Below are 15,344 nucleotides of genomic sequence, written 5' to 3' on the forward strand. Positions count from 1 at the left end.
TCAATACTGATCCATCCGAAGAGTTTATAATGTAGTCAAATGTTTACAAACACAAGCGCAGCCGTTTAGAGGTCATTTCTGGTTAATGATGTCAGAATTCACCGGCATTTTGCGATGGATGTGTGAATGCTCTTTTCCGGAAAAATTCCGTAACGTCCTCGCCTGTGTGAACAGCGCTTTTTTGAATTTACTGGTAAAGTAGTTCCGGAAATTTTACGGATATTTACCGTTATCACTGTGTGAAAGGGGCTATAGACTCGCCACAGATAACTGATGCAGGGAGTTAAAGTTCCTGGCGCCTGGCTGAGATCAAAACCTTTTATTATATTTGGCTAGCTAAAGCGATCTACTCCAGGGAAGGGGTAGAAGTCAGGGACCGTGCGATTTACTTCCAGAAGAAAGTTAAAATGGGGGGGCACATAATTATAGCTGTAAAGCTTAACTTTTTGACTTTAGGTGAAAAATCAAATCTGTTGGAGACGTCCGATAAACAGGTACCGAAAAAGTCCACAGAGGGGCTGGGAGTGGGGCTGGGGGGTGATCACTAGAATGGGGAAGTCCCAAAGTAAAATGAGAAAATATGATACACCGGTGTTTTGGAACATGCAAAAACTGACTTTATGCTGTTTTCATCTGTTTTTAATATTATTTGTTTCTATTTTATTGATACTTGGCTTTTATTCCTGTTTATGTAAAGCACTTTGACTTGCCACTGTGTATGAAATGTGCTTTATAAATAAACTTGCCTAAAAAAATACCTCTCATTTTCATGAAGTTAAACTTAAAGCGGAAATAAAACTAAATGAAAAAAAAAAAACATAAAAACTACAAATATGTATTAAAAATACAAAAAATAATAATAAATGAAAAAGCAGTACTTCAACTCCAAATTAAAATTACATATTCACATGTGTGTACTGCATATACCTGAATCCACTCACTGGCCACTTTATTAGGTACACCTGTCCAACTGTTTGTTAATGCAGGATCCATCCTGCCTTAAGTCAACGGTTCAGGCTGGTGGTGTAATGGTGTGGGGGATAATTTATTTGCACACTTTGGGCTCATTGGTACCAATTGAGCATCATGTTAACACCACAGCCTACCTGAGTATTGTTGCTGACCATGTCCATCCCTTTATGAGCACAGTGTCTCCATCTTTTGATGGCTACTTCCAGCAGGATACCGCACCATGTCATAAAGCGTGAATCATCTCAGACTGGTTTCTTGAACATGACAATGAGTTCACTGTACTCAAATGGCCTCCACAGTCACCAGAGCACAATCCAATAGAGCACCTCTGGGATGTGGTGGAACGGGAGATTCGCATTATGGATGTGCAGCCGACAAATCTGCAGCAACTGCGTGATGCTATTATGTCAATCTGGAGCAAAATCTCTGAGGAATATTTCCAGTACCTTGTTGAATCTTTGCCACAAAGGATTAAGGCAGTTCTGAAGGCAAAAGGGGTCCAACCCGGTACTAGTAAGGTGTACCTAATAAAGCGGCCGGTGAGAGTAGATGTTTGTTCACTGTTTGTACTTTTTAATTTTTTTATTTTTAATTCAACAGTTTTTATCTTTTCTTTAATAAACTTTTTTTTCTGCAAACTTTTAAAATTAATTCAAGTGATGAAAATGATCTATTTTTTATTGTATGTGTGTGTTTAAAGTGTTGACAAATGAGATGAAACCCACAAAACAAGGTGTTGTCCGATATATTTCATACAGTACAGTACATTCTACATTAAACATATTAAAACACATGTTCAAAATAAAACCTACAGCTCTATTTACAAAAAACAAAACAAAAATAAACCATTCATCTCATCCAGACCTCTCTCAGAAGCATCTCCAGCACACAAGTGCACAATAAATACAGTGTATTTTCAGTTAAAAGTCATTCATGGCCTGTTTAGTAGAGTGATGCAGCTTCTGTTATGGATTATATCAGCATATACATGTTATTCTCAACCACTTCTACTATTTTAGTAGTGATTTGTGAAGTGTGCAGCTAAATGACGCTCAGAAACATTGCTTTTGTAAATACTGGATGGCTGTGAATGAGATCCAGCACAGGTTTTTTTTGTTTTCAGCTCGGTGTGTTTACAATCATGATCAATCCGTTTCTTCCAACACAGGCTCATTGTGAATACGTACCACCGTGTACATTTCTGGAGGGCGCCAATTATGTATCCAGAGCTACATATGGCTGCATTTCGCCCTTAAAATGAACGCTAGGGAGTGGTATGACACCACTGCCATCATCTGTTTCTTTTCATGCTACAAGTTGACCACTTGCCTCCATGTGCACGTCCTTTCCACTGTTACCGGTTTGCCCAGTAGCTCACCATTTACATTGATAGACTTGAGTTTACAACAATGTAAACAAGTAAAATAGAGGGTGAGAATGTAGTAAAATCTGAAAACATGGTAAAAATCAGGCTGCCGCGAGTTTTTTTTTTTTTTTGAATTCCTATTGAAAACACTATCGGTTGGGTTTAAGGGAAGGGGGTAGGGTGGGTCACTCGGTCAGTCATCAGTGGCCTCTGGTGGATTTACGAGAGAACAGCAGGCATGGATGGCACTGGCGAGAGAAATCTGAGATCTGAAAAAGCGTACACAGCAGCCTCTGCTAGAAACGTATCTCCTGGGATGTATTTCGCACTCTCCAGAATTGTATGTAGGGGTACATATCAATAATGAACCTGGCTTAGTTTATTCAGCTGATGTATAAAACAGAGTTTCCAGATCCAATCCTTAACTCATTTCAGTTAGGAAAATCACCTAATGTCTATTTATAACCACTGTTTTTAGTTCTGTCATACATTAACCCCTCAACTGTCACGTCCATGTTATGAACATAAGCATAAACATGACTTAAATTATATGCATACAATTCATAGATTTTAAGCTTGGTCTCACTTTAAAGAAGACATGTCAGATTGAAGTTAACATTCAAAAAGTTAAATATAACTAAAGTTTTGTGCTGTTGTTTATGAAAATAATAAAGTATATTTAAATAATTAAAGAAAATATGTATTTTAATTAACCTGTTTAGCTCAATTATGAAGGAAAAAATCAAAGTTAAATATCTGAGCTGAGTTATATTCCAAATCTGAAGTCAAAATCTCATAAATAAGCTTTTGTTTAATAAGAATTTATAATTTAATTAGGATTTTGTTTGTGTGCAGCACCACACTTGACCACTAGATGTCACCCAGTTCACATTGATGACCATATAAGGGACGATCCCGTATTTGGTGTGTGTTTTAAGGAATATGAATAGTGTTTTTAATACTTTTGACAATATTCGTAAAGTAGGCATAAAATTCTAAAGTAGTACAGGTAATTCGGTGGAATTTGATTTGAATTTAGCCTCTTAAACATGTTTACATGTGGATTGCTGTAGCAAAGCAATGTTTTTATGAGGAGCCAAATTATAAATAACCATTGCAAAGCAATATCTATCAATATTAATATCTAAGCTTGCAAATGACATATTGTTTGTCATGATAGCTTTATGTTTACATTATAACATTGTGATTTATAACCTTTTTGCTCTGAGGCAATTGTGCCACTGAGCAACCATGCTGCCTAAATAAATACTTAAAATATGTTTTTTAATTAATCTATTTAAGCCCAAATATGACAGAACATCACAGCTAACTATCTGAGCAAATTATTTTCCAATTTTGAAGTTGATATCACAAAAAAATGAGGTTTTAGTAGTTTTGTTTGTGTGCAGTACCACACATGACCACCAGACGACATCCTGTTAACACTGATGACCATATAAGGGCGTCCACTATTTCTGTGCATGTTTTTTTGAGGAATATGAACCATATTTTTGAATACTTTTAACAATTCTTGTAGAGAAGACAAAATTATAAAGCAGTACGAGCTGTTTGGTGGAATTTGATTTGAATTTAGCCAGTTTTCATGTGGATTGCTGTAATGTTTGACAACTCTGATGAGCCAAATAAATACATAACTGTTTCCCAGTATTATCTATTAAACATCAGTCAGCAGATATGGAAACTAGACACTTTAAGCTTGCAAATGACATATAGTTTGTCATGATTGCTTTATGTTTACACTACAATATTATGATTTATAACCTTCTTGCTCTGAGGCGACAGTGGTAACCACTGAGCCACCGTGCTGCCTAAATAAATACACAAAATACGTATTTTAATTAATCTGTTTTAGCCCAAATATGACAGAACATCACAGCTAAGTACCTGAGGAAATTATAGTCTAATTTTTAAGTGGAATTTTAAGTTATGTTTGTGTGCAGTACCACACATGACCACCAGATGACATCCTATTAACACTGATGACCATATAAGGGCTTCCACTATTTCTCTGCATGTTTTTTTGAGGAATATGAACCATATTTTTAATATGTTTGACAATTTTTGTGAAGAAGACATCAAATTATAAGTAGTACGAGCTGTTTGGAGTAATTTCCTTTGAATTTAGCCTCTTAAACATGTTTACATGTGGATTGCTGTAGCAAAGTAATGTTTGACAAATATTAATAAATGACTGTTGCAAAGTAATATCTATCAAAAATCTGTCAGCAGATATGGAAACTAGACACTTTAAGCTTGTGAATGATTGCTTTATGTTTACACTACAATATTATGATTTATGACATTCTTGCTGTGAAGCGACTGTGGTAACCACTGAGCTACAGTCCTGCTTAAGCAAATAGATATAAATTATGTATTTTAATTAATCTGTATTAGCCCAAATGTGACTACTAAGCTAAGTATCTGAGCAAATTATCTTCCAATTTTGGAGTTGATATCACAAAAAATGAGGTTTTAGTAAAGTTTTGTTTGTGTGCAGTACCACACATGACCACCAGATGGCATCCTGTTAACACTGATGACCATATAAGGGCGTCCACTATTTCTGTGTATGTTTTGAGGAATTTGAATCATATTTTTTAATACTTTTGATATAACTTGTAAAGCAGACATCATTGTAGTATATTGTAGTACGAGCAGTTTGGTGGAATTTGATTTGAATTTAGCCTCTTAAACATGTTTACATGTGGATTGCTGTAGCGAAGTAATGTTTTTTTAACGACTCAGATGAGACAAACAAATTAATAACTGTTTCCCAGTATTATCAATCAAATATCTGTTAGCAGATATGGAAACTACACATTTTAAGCTTTCAAATGACATAAAATTTGTTAAAACTGTGTTATGTTTACACTACAGTATTATGATTTATGTATTTAATTCCACATGTTTCAATACCCAGGTATTTTTAAAAAGTACATTCTCTCAAAGGCCACAATGTGGTCGATGTTTTGTTTGTTTGTTTGTTTGTTTACAGTATGCCAAGAGACAGGAGGCGTACAACAGATATGGGTGTCCGTCTATCTGTTTTGAATTTAGCTGTTCAAAGATTTTTAAACGATCACCCTTTGTTTCTTATTAAATATATTGACCAATCAAATGCTCTCTAGTATCTGACATGCCCCACCCCCTTCTTCTCACTGGCTTTTCATTTGACCACTCTCACTGGCAGAGCTGTGATTAAAAACTAAATGCTGTTGGCTGCTTTTTAAAAAGGGGAGGAGCTATATGTGTCCCGCCCTCTCTTCATGTTTCAGTTGAGATTATTTATTTTTAGTAGTGCTTGGATCTGGAAACTGATGTTAGACTGAACGATGATGTTGATGATGTTGGGTTATCTGTGTGTGCTATCTGGCTTTGGGTCGTCTTTGAGCGTCTGCTTTCTGCTGGGTGAGGTTATTGAGAACGCAGCTGGAGCTCAGCATGGCCCGGCGGGAGTCCAGCACCACCTTCCTCTTCCTCCAGCTCCTCTGCTCTTCCTCTTCTTCCTCTTTTTCCTCTTCTTCTTCCTCTTCTGGCTCAGTTTCCACATCACTGCGCTCGTCTTTGTCCAGCTGATGGAGAGAAGAGCCGCAAATAAACATTTGTGAATCCAAAAATGCAGAAACTGTTCATTCACAGATAGTTTTACAGTGTAGAGTTAAACTGTTGAGCTTAACGAATTGTACTGTACATACAGCCGATCTCTGGGACTAGCAGGAGCACTTTTAGCTTAGCTTAGCATAGCATAGATCATTGAATCGGATTAGTCCATTAGCATCTCGCTCAAAAATGACCAAAGAGTTTTAATAATTTTCCTATTTAAAGCTTGAATCTTGTGTACGGCAGCAACATTCCTTGATTATTACACTGGAATGAGAGTATAGTTCCTATAGACATATCAGCCTAGAAAACAGCTTTCATTATATACAGTTGAAGTCAGAATTATTAGCCCCCCTTTGAATTTTTGTTTCTTTATTAAATATTTCCCAAATGCTGTTTAACAGAGCAAGGAAATTTTCACAGCATGTCTGATAATATTTTTTCTTCTGGAGAAAGTCTTATCTGTTTTATTTCGGCTAGAATAAAAGCAGTTTTAAATTTTTAAACACCATTTTAAGGTCAAAACTGTTAGCCCTTTTTAGCTATATTTGTTTTTGATAATCTATGGAACAAACCATAGTTATACAATAACTTGCCTAATTACCCTAACCTGCCTAGTTAAGCTAATTAACCTAGTTAAGCCTTTAAATATCACTTTAAGCTGTATAGAAGTGTCTTAAAAAATATCTAGTAAAATATTATTTACTGTCATCATGGCAAAGATAAAACAAATCAGTTATTAGAGATGAGTTATTAAAACTATTATGATTAGAAATGTGCCGAAAAAATCTGCTCTCTGTTAAACAGAAATTGGGGAAAAAATAAACAGGGGGGCTAATAATTCAGGGGGTTAATAATTCTGACTTCAACTGTATTTATATATACAGTGTGTGTGTGTTGTGTGTGTGTGTGTATAATTATACATATTATACAGTTATAAATATATATTAATATATATTTATATATATATATATATATATATATATATATATATATATATATATATATATATATATATGTTTTTTTCATATTTATATAAAATTTAATAAATTTAATAAATGTTGAAAATAAATATTTTATTTTAGCTAGTTTTAAGTTATTTTAATTTAAATGAGACATAATAAAAGTGAAAATTAATATGATATTAATAATAAAATATGTATAATTAGTACTAAAATAATATTAATAATAATAAGAGGAACAAGTAAAAAGTGTGACATTAAAAATTTCTGTATTTTATCAATTTTAAGTGTACATGAAGTGTATGTAATATTTTGGGGCTTATATAGCTCTGACAAATGGAATAATAATAATAGTAATAATGGGTTAAAAAATTATAATAATGATAATAATAATGATAATGATAATTATAATAATGCGTTATTAATAATAACAATAATTGCTTAATAATAATGGGTTTTTTATTATTTTAATTTATAATAATAATAATAATAATAATAACAACAACAACAACAATAATAACAACAACAACAACAATAATAATAATAATAATAAAAATAATAATGATGATGATGATGATGGGTTAATAATAAGAATGGGTTATTATTATTTTTATTATACTGAATAATATTAATAATAAAATTAATAATAATAATAATAATAATAAAATTGGGTTAAAATAATAACAATAACAATAACAATAATAATAATAATAATAATAATGGGTTAATATTAATAATGCTTGTATAATGCTTAATGCTTAATAATAATAATAGAAATAATGGGTAAATAATAATAATAATAATATTAATATTAATAATAATAATAATAATAATAATATGAATATGAAAATAAATATCAATATTAATAATAATAATAATAATAATAATAATAATAATAATAATAATAATAATAATAATAATAATGGGTTAATAATAATATTTATAATAATTAGTTTATTATTAAAAAGTAATTATACTGGATTATTGCTAATAAAAAAATAAGAGTATAATAATAATAATAATAATAATAATAATACTGTGTTAATAATAATATTAATAATAATTAGTTTATTATTTAAAAATAATAAGAGGTTAATTATAATTATACTGGATTGTTATTATTATTATTGCTAATAATAATAATAATAATAATAATAATAATAATAATAATAATAATAATAATAATAATGGGTTAATAACATTAATAAAATAATAATTAGTTTATTATAAAAAAATAACAATGGGTTAATAATAATTATACTTGATTATTGTTATTATTATTATTAGTAGTAGTAGTATTAATAATAATAATAATAATAATAATAATAATAATAATAATGATGGGTTAATAATAATAATCATTAGTTTATTATTAAAAAATAATAAAGGGTTAATAATAATTATACTAGATTATTGTTTTTATTGTTTTTATTATTATTATTATTATTAATAATAATATTAACAGTAATAATAATAATAATAACAATAATAATATTCAAAATAATAATAATCTGACTCACTTTCCCTAAGAAGAGGAACTTGTAGACCATCCTGAGGATTAAGTAAGCCCAGTAAATGTGCAGCGCCTGCAGCACCAACAGCAGCGCATTGAAGAAATAATAACCCAGAAACGGCTCAAACACCTCCATCGACAAAACCAGAGTAGTGTAGATGATCCTGAGCACAAAAACAAACACACAGTATTATATACTCAAACACACACTCTCATAGTTTTAGATGGAAACTCAATACTTCAAACTCTCACTTGCTAGGAAACACCAGCAGTCGAGTCACCAGGAAAACAGCAGCGAAGATCACAAATAAGGAGTCGCAGGTTTTCTTCCAGCCCGCATAGTTAAACATCTTGGCAGACTGCAGAAAACAGCAAAAGAGTTCAGTTCATTTAGTCTGTTGATCATAGGGCATTATAAATAGGATTTATATTAGGGTATTGTTGTATAAAACATTAAAGAAAAAGTTTTAACTTGTGTCATATACCCTTCCATATAAGGGTCACTGTGGTGAAAAAAAATAAATAAATAAATAAAATAAAATATAATAAAAATGAATAAAATAAAATAAAAATGAAGAAAAATAAATAAATTAAGGCGGCGCGATGGCAAGAAGGTAACTGGTTTGAGTCTCGGCTGGGTCAGTTGGCGTTTCTGTGTGGACTTGTTCTCCCCATGTTACCGGGTGCTCCGGATTACCCCACAGCCCACACTCTAAACACATGCGCTATAGGAGAATTGAGTAAGCTAAATCGTTGGTAGTGTATGAGTGTGAATGAGAGTGTATGGGTGTTTCCCAGTGATGGAATGCAGCTGAAAGGGCATCCGCTCCGTAAAACATATGCTGGATAAGTTGGCGGTTCATTTCATTGTGGCGACCCCTGAGTAATAAAGGCACTAAGCTGATGCAAAATAAATGAATGAATGAAAATAAAATATTCTTATATTGCATAATAACATAATAAAACAAAAATAGTATTTAATAAAAAAAAAAAAAATTTCTTAATTTTAATAAATAAAAAAACTATCCTCATCATCCTCATTTTGCCCGCTGCTCCAAAAAAAAAAAAAAAAATTAAATAAATTGTAAAACTTTAAATGATTAAATAAATAAATAAAAATCTGTTTGTGTGTATAATCATCTTACTCATCATCTTCTGCAACTCAAAATAATAATAATAATAATAATTTATTGTATTTCAGCTTCTTGTCAAGGATATATATAAATTGTTGTATGTTATATAATTTTTATAAATTATATAATTAAAGAAGACTAACATTTTGTAACAGTTTTCCTGTTACTATTTGAAATATCTACCTGTAGTAGCTATCTCACCCATTAGAGGGCGATCTAGGTAGTAAGTCTCCAATCTGCTTAAAAGGAGGTAGAGAAGAAGCAGTAGGCAGGAAGTATGGTGCCTAGCACATGGAAAGGCTTCTTCACTGCGCTGTTGTTTGTTGATGCCCTTATTTGAGGAACATTTTTGTTCTTATACCTCAGATGTAAGTAGGCCTGTTTTTTTTGTATATATTTCGGTTTTGTACATATGTTTTGTGTAGGGTTGGCAAGGTTTTGATTGTATGTTTGTTTATATGCAGAGGGTTTTTTGGTATCCACTTTAAGTCATCAAAACAGGACCTGGACAATCCATCCTCATATCCACAGACTTTTTCCATCCACTTTCCTACTGATTCCGTGGCCAGCCATTGATGAACTGTTTGCTGAACTTGATCTTTCATGTGATTCACTTAAGGACTGTTGGTATCTTTTTTGGATTGCTATAAATACTGGATTCAATGAGAAAGACACTTATCGAATGCTTATTTCTGTCTAATAGTGATCATTAATGAGTTGACTGCTGATCATTTCATATCCCCAGTGTGTAACAATAATTATTCATACCTGCTGTCATATACATTTATTCTAAATACACATGAATCTTTGAAAGTTGTTTTGTGGTCTCTCAATTTCTTTAATGTAGCTTCAAAAAAAAAAGTAGTTGTTACATATTTGGCGCCCGAACAGGGACAAAATCTGATTGAATTCTTGAGAGATGCATTCTGCTTTCTTTGAGTCATGTTTTTGTTAATGTGTCTATGAGGCCATAATTTCAAAAGTCCTAACATTACACTCTATTTCAGCATTCTAAAGTTGACATTATTTGAAGAGCTTTAGTAGCTTCAAAATGGCTGCCTTGGCTAAAGAGACAGAGGGTGATGATTCTTTGTTACCTGATTATTCTTCAGAGCCTTTCACTACACATCGAGAGCCTATTCAAGACCTTATTCATTCTCTCGCTAGCTTGTACTTGGAAAATGAACCTGAAATTGGTGAACAAGAAGAAGGGGATTTTGATGATTCTTTGTTACCTCCTCCACCTCCTACAATTGAAGATGATGATAGCTTGTTAACAATGATTATGGCCACACGAATGCATAAAGTTGAAAGTAGGGTTGAAGCATTTGAAAATTCATCTGATGTTCGTTTCAAAGACATTCAGCATCAGCTGAATGAACAAAGTAATAGGATTGCTGTCATTGAGAGTCAGGTCCAGCACATGCTAAAACAGTACCAAGATCACCCCATAGATGTACAACAGCTCGAGAATTCGTTATCTACCATGTTAAAGAAGGAGTGTACCCAAGTGAAAGATACTTTAGAAACAAAGGTTCAAGAGTTGGGGCAAGCAATTATGGATTGCCTGAAACGGAGAGATGGACAATTGAAATCATTAATCCAGCCTTCTGGGGGTGCAACGTCTACTCCACACTTCAGCCACACCATATTAGACCATGGATCTATTCGTCCTGTACATTTTAAGACTCCTATCAAGCTAGAGTTTCCAAAATTTGGGAGTTTAGATGGGGAAGACCCTATTACATACCTGGAACGATGTGATGAATATCTGGCTGTACAACCTTTAAATGACTCTGAGATCATATCCATGCTTCCTTCTGTATTGACACACACAGCTAAAGACTGGTGGGTAGCCGAGAAGAAGAGGGTAAGAACATGGACACAATTCAAGTCTGTTTTTCTTCAATCTTTCTTAGCAGATGATCATGATGTTGAAGTGGAAAGAAGGATCAGAGAAAGGAAACAAGGGGTTGATGAAAGTATTCGAACATTTGCCTACCAGTACAGAGCATTATGTCTGAGACTGAAACCTTCCATGACAGAGCGTGAGATTCTCCAAGCGACACTACGGAACTGTAACCCAAGAATAGCAAGCATTTTAAGAGGTACTGTAACTACTGTAGATGAGTTGGTACGTGTAGGAACACTTATAGAAAAAGATATCAATGAAGAAAGATCATTTTGGAGACAGAGGCACCAAGAAGCTAATGCAAAGTCCACTGAGGGTAATAAATTTTTTAAGGGCCGACAGTCGAACCCTCACATAGCTGTATGTTCTGATAGCAGTGAAAGATCTCCTGTCACATTAACCTTGCCCTTAACCATTAAAGGTCATCAATATCAAGCAATTCTGGATACTGGGAGCACTTACTCTTTAATTCAAGAGTCCTGCTGGAAACGATTAAAGTCAAATCATGAAGTTTTGCAATCGAGTAGAGGACAGTCCTTTTCTCTTGCAAATGGATGTGTACAATCAGCCTTGGGGAAGATAGCTTGGCAGGCTACCATCCACGGACATGACTATCCTATCAGAGCATATGTAATGAAAGATTGTGACTTGGCTTTTCCTGTTTTGTTGGGCCTGGAATTTTTGAAGATGTCTGGAATCACAGTCGATTTTAGAAATTCTTCCTATTCTTTACCTGAAGAATATGGGGTAATCCACTCCTTCACCTCTTCCTCCCCTTCACCAATAGTAAGTCTGCACCTTGCACTACCTCTAATACCAACACCTTCTACTGATCTAACCATTATAAAGGAGTTAGTGGATCGAGCTGATGTCTCTAAAGCCCATAGACGTCAACTAGAAGGACTGATGCTTGATTGGCCCACTGTATGCACTGAAACTTTAGGTCAAACCAACTTGATTCATCATCAAATCCATACAATTGATGAAATTCCTGTGCGAAAGAAGGCCTATCCTGTTCCAGTCAACAAACAGAAGTTTATAGATGAGGAAATAGCAAGAATGCTTGACAAAGGCATTATAAGACCTTCTGTATCTCCATGGGCATCACCAGTTGTACTTGTGCCTAAAAAAGATGGCAGTACCCGCTTTTGTGTTGATTATAGAGCTTTGAACTCCAAGACTCCTCTTGATGGGTTTCCAATGCCTCAAATTCAGGATATCCTTGAGTCCTTGTATGGAGCAACCATATTTAGCACATTAGACCTCAAATCTGGCTACTGGCAGGTAAAAATGGATGAAGACAGCATTAAAAAGACTGCTTTTGTCACCAAAAATGCCCAATATGAGTTTCTTCGTCTTCCTTTTGGCCTGAGAAATGCTGCTGCAACCTTTCAGAGGCTCATGAACAATGTTCTGAGAGACTACATGGGAGAGTTTTGCTTTGTCTATCTTGACGACATTGTGGTTTACTCAAAAACCATCCAAGATCACTTTCAACATCTCAAGCTACTCTTTGCAAAATTGCAAGACTCTGGTTTAACACTCAATCTCAAGAAATGTTCTATGTTGCAGAGGACCATTACTTACCTAGGACATGTTGTTTCTGAGGAAGGAGTACGGACTGAAGACACTAAAATCAAAGCAGTTCAGGATTTTCCTGTCCCAAAAAATCTCAAAGAGGTACAGAGATTTTTAGGTCTTGCTAGTTGGTACCATCGGTTCATTTCTCACTTCTCAGAGCGAGCTGCTCCATTGTATGCACTGAAAGGTAAGAATGCAATCTGGAACTGGACAGTTGAATGCCAAAGGGCCTTTGATGATCTCAAATATGCACTACAACGAGCACCAGTATTAATGCCCCCAGATTTCACCAAAGTCTTTAGAGTGCAGACTGACGCCAGTGATATAGGACTAGGAGCTGTATTGACACAGGATTTTGATGGTGCAGAACACGTCATTGCCTATGCTTCACGTCTTTTACATGGAGCAGAAAAATCATACTCCACTGCAGAGAAGGAATGTCTTGCGGTCGTGTGGGCTGTAGAGAAGTGGAGGCAGTATTTGGAAGGACGAAACTTTGAAGTACTGACGGATCATTCTGCGCTGACTTGGGTTTTCAATAACCCTAAACCATCTTCACGCTTAACCAGATGGGCATTACGACTACAATGTTTCAGTTTCCTGGTCAAGTACCGTAAGGGGTCCTGCAATGTGGTACCTGATGCCCTATCCAGAGGTATACCAGGGCAAGAGGTTGTAGGTCATATTGCCATCTGCCAGGCTAACAAGACTGATCCTAATTTGCCAGTCAGCTGGGATGAAATTGGGAAAGCTCAGAAGCTTGATTCTTCTTTGCAAGCTCTATGGGAAGCAGCTAAGCAAGCCACCACAGATTCCAGCCGCATTGCTTATTGTGTACAGAATGACTACCTCTTTCGCAGGGTGCCTAACAAAGATCAAGGGTGTGTTTACCAACTAGTCATCCCTGCATCACTGAGAGAACAGTTTTTACACTTCGCCCATTCAAATCCACTGAGTGGACACTTAGGAAGGATGAAAACCTTGAAGAGATTACTTGACAGTGTCTATTGGCCTGAAATCCGTAAGGATGTTTGGAGCTTTTGCACCCAGTGTAAGACTTGTCAAATATATAAACCGAGAATCTCGAAACTGTCTGGATTGTTGCAGTCAACACCCGTAGTAGAGCCTGGCTATATGCTTGGAGTGGATCTAATGGGTCCTTTCCCAAAAAGTAATCGATCGAATGAATTCTTATTAGTCTTTGTGGATTATTGCAGCAAGTGGGTGGAACTTTTTGCTTTACGATCTGCAAAAACTCACCTCATAACTAACATCCTGACAAAAGAGATGTTCACTCGATGGGGAACTCCAGCATATCTCGTCTCTGACCGCGGCCCTCAATTTACAGCCCAATTGCTCAATGAGACCTGCAAGCGATGGGGAGTAGTTCAGAAGCTCAGTACTGCCTATCATCCGCAGACCAACTTAACTGAGAGGATAAACCGAACCCTAAAAACAATGTTGTCCTCTTATGTCCATGACAATCACCGTGACTGGGATAAATGGATCCCTGAGTTCAGGTATGCCATTAACTCAGCATGGCAGGAAAGTACGGGTTTCACTCCAGCTGAAGTTGCTTTGGGACGTAAGTTGAAGGGTCCTCTAGACAGGCTGATCCAGAGACCACCTAATCCAGACCATCTAGCATATAACACCCTTGAAAGGCAGAAAGCTTTCCTTGAGCAAGTGATTGCAAAGACCAGCCAAGCACAAGAGAGACAAGGAAAATACTACAATCAACGTAGAAAACCAAAGTCCTTTGAGGAAGGAGATTTGGTTTGGGTCCTCACACACCCTCTGTCTCGAGCTGCAGATTCCTTTATGGCCAAATTAGCTCCGAAATGGCAAGGTCCTGGCAAAATTGTAAAAAAGGTAAATAATGTCAACTACAGAGTGGTAATGCTTGATAAACCCAGTCAATGTGATACTTACCATGTGGAAAAGTTGAAGGAATTTTATGGAACTGTATAACTCTTTTCTTTAGGGGAAGGGGTGTGTAACAGTTTTCCTGTTACTATTTGAAATATCTACCTGTAGTAGCTATCTCACCCATTAGAGGGCGATCTAGGTAGTAAGTCTCCAATCTGCTTAAAAGGAGGTAGAGAAGAAGCAGTAGGCAGGAAGTATGGTGCCTAGCACATGGAAAGGCTTCTTCACTGCGCTGTTGTTTGTTGATGCCCTTATTTGAGGAACATTTTTGTTCTTATACCTCAGATGTAAGTAGGCCTGTTTTTTTTGTATATATTTCGGTTTTGTACATATGTTTTGTGTAGGGTTGGCAAGG

The 15,344-nt window shown here is 35.0% G+C and overlaps 2 protein-coding genes across 4 annotated transcripts in view; both read right to left on the minus strand.

Moving 5' to 3' along the window:
- Window positions 1–15,344, minus strand: part of pip5k1cb (phosphatidylinositol-4-phosphate 5-kinase, type I, gamma b) — a 754,787-nt gene that overhangs the window by 444,529 nt on the left and 294,914 nt on the right. The window lies entirely within an intron of this gene.
- Window positions 1,702–15,344, minus strand: part of cers4b (ceramide synthase 4b) — a 50,490-nt gene continuing 36,847 nt past the window's right edge. For all 3 annotated transcript variants that reach the window (XM_087241740.1, XM_087241741.1, XM_087241742.1), the window contains 3 exons: window positions 8,687–8,793; window positions 8,442–8,598; window positions 1,702–5,931 (listed from right to left, as the gene is read on the minus strand). In XM_087241740.1, the coding sequence (XP_087097866.1) occupies window positions 5,725–5,931; window positions 8,442–8,598; window positions 8,687–8,793 (471 nt within the window). In that variant the 3' untranslated portion in view covers window positions 1,702–5,724. The remainder of the gene's footprint in view (window positions 5,932–8,441; window positions 8,599–8,686; window positions 8,794–15,344) is intronic.

The sequence above is a fragment of the Danio rerio genome, chromosome 2 (genome assembly GCF_052040795.2).
Source record: "Danio rerio strain M-AB ecotype USA chromosome 2, GRCz13ab, whole genome shotgun sequence".
NCBI lineage: Eukaryota > Metazoa > Chordata > Actinopteri > Cypriniformes > Danionidae > Danio > Danio rerio.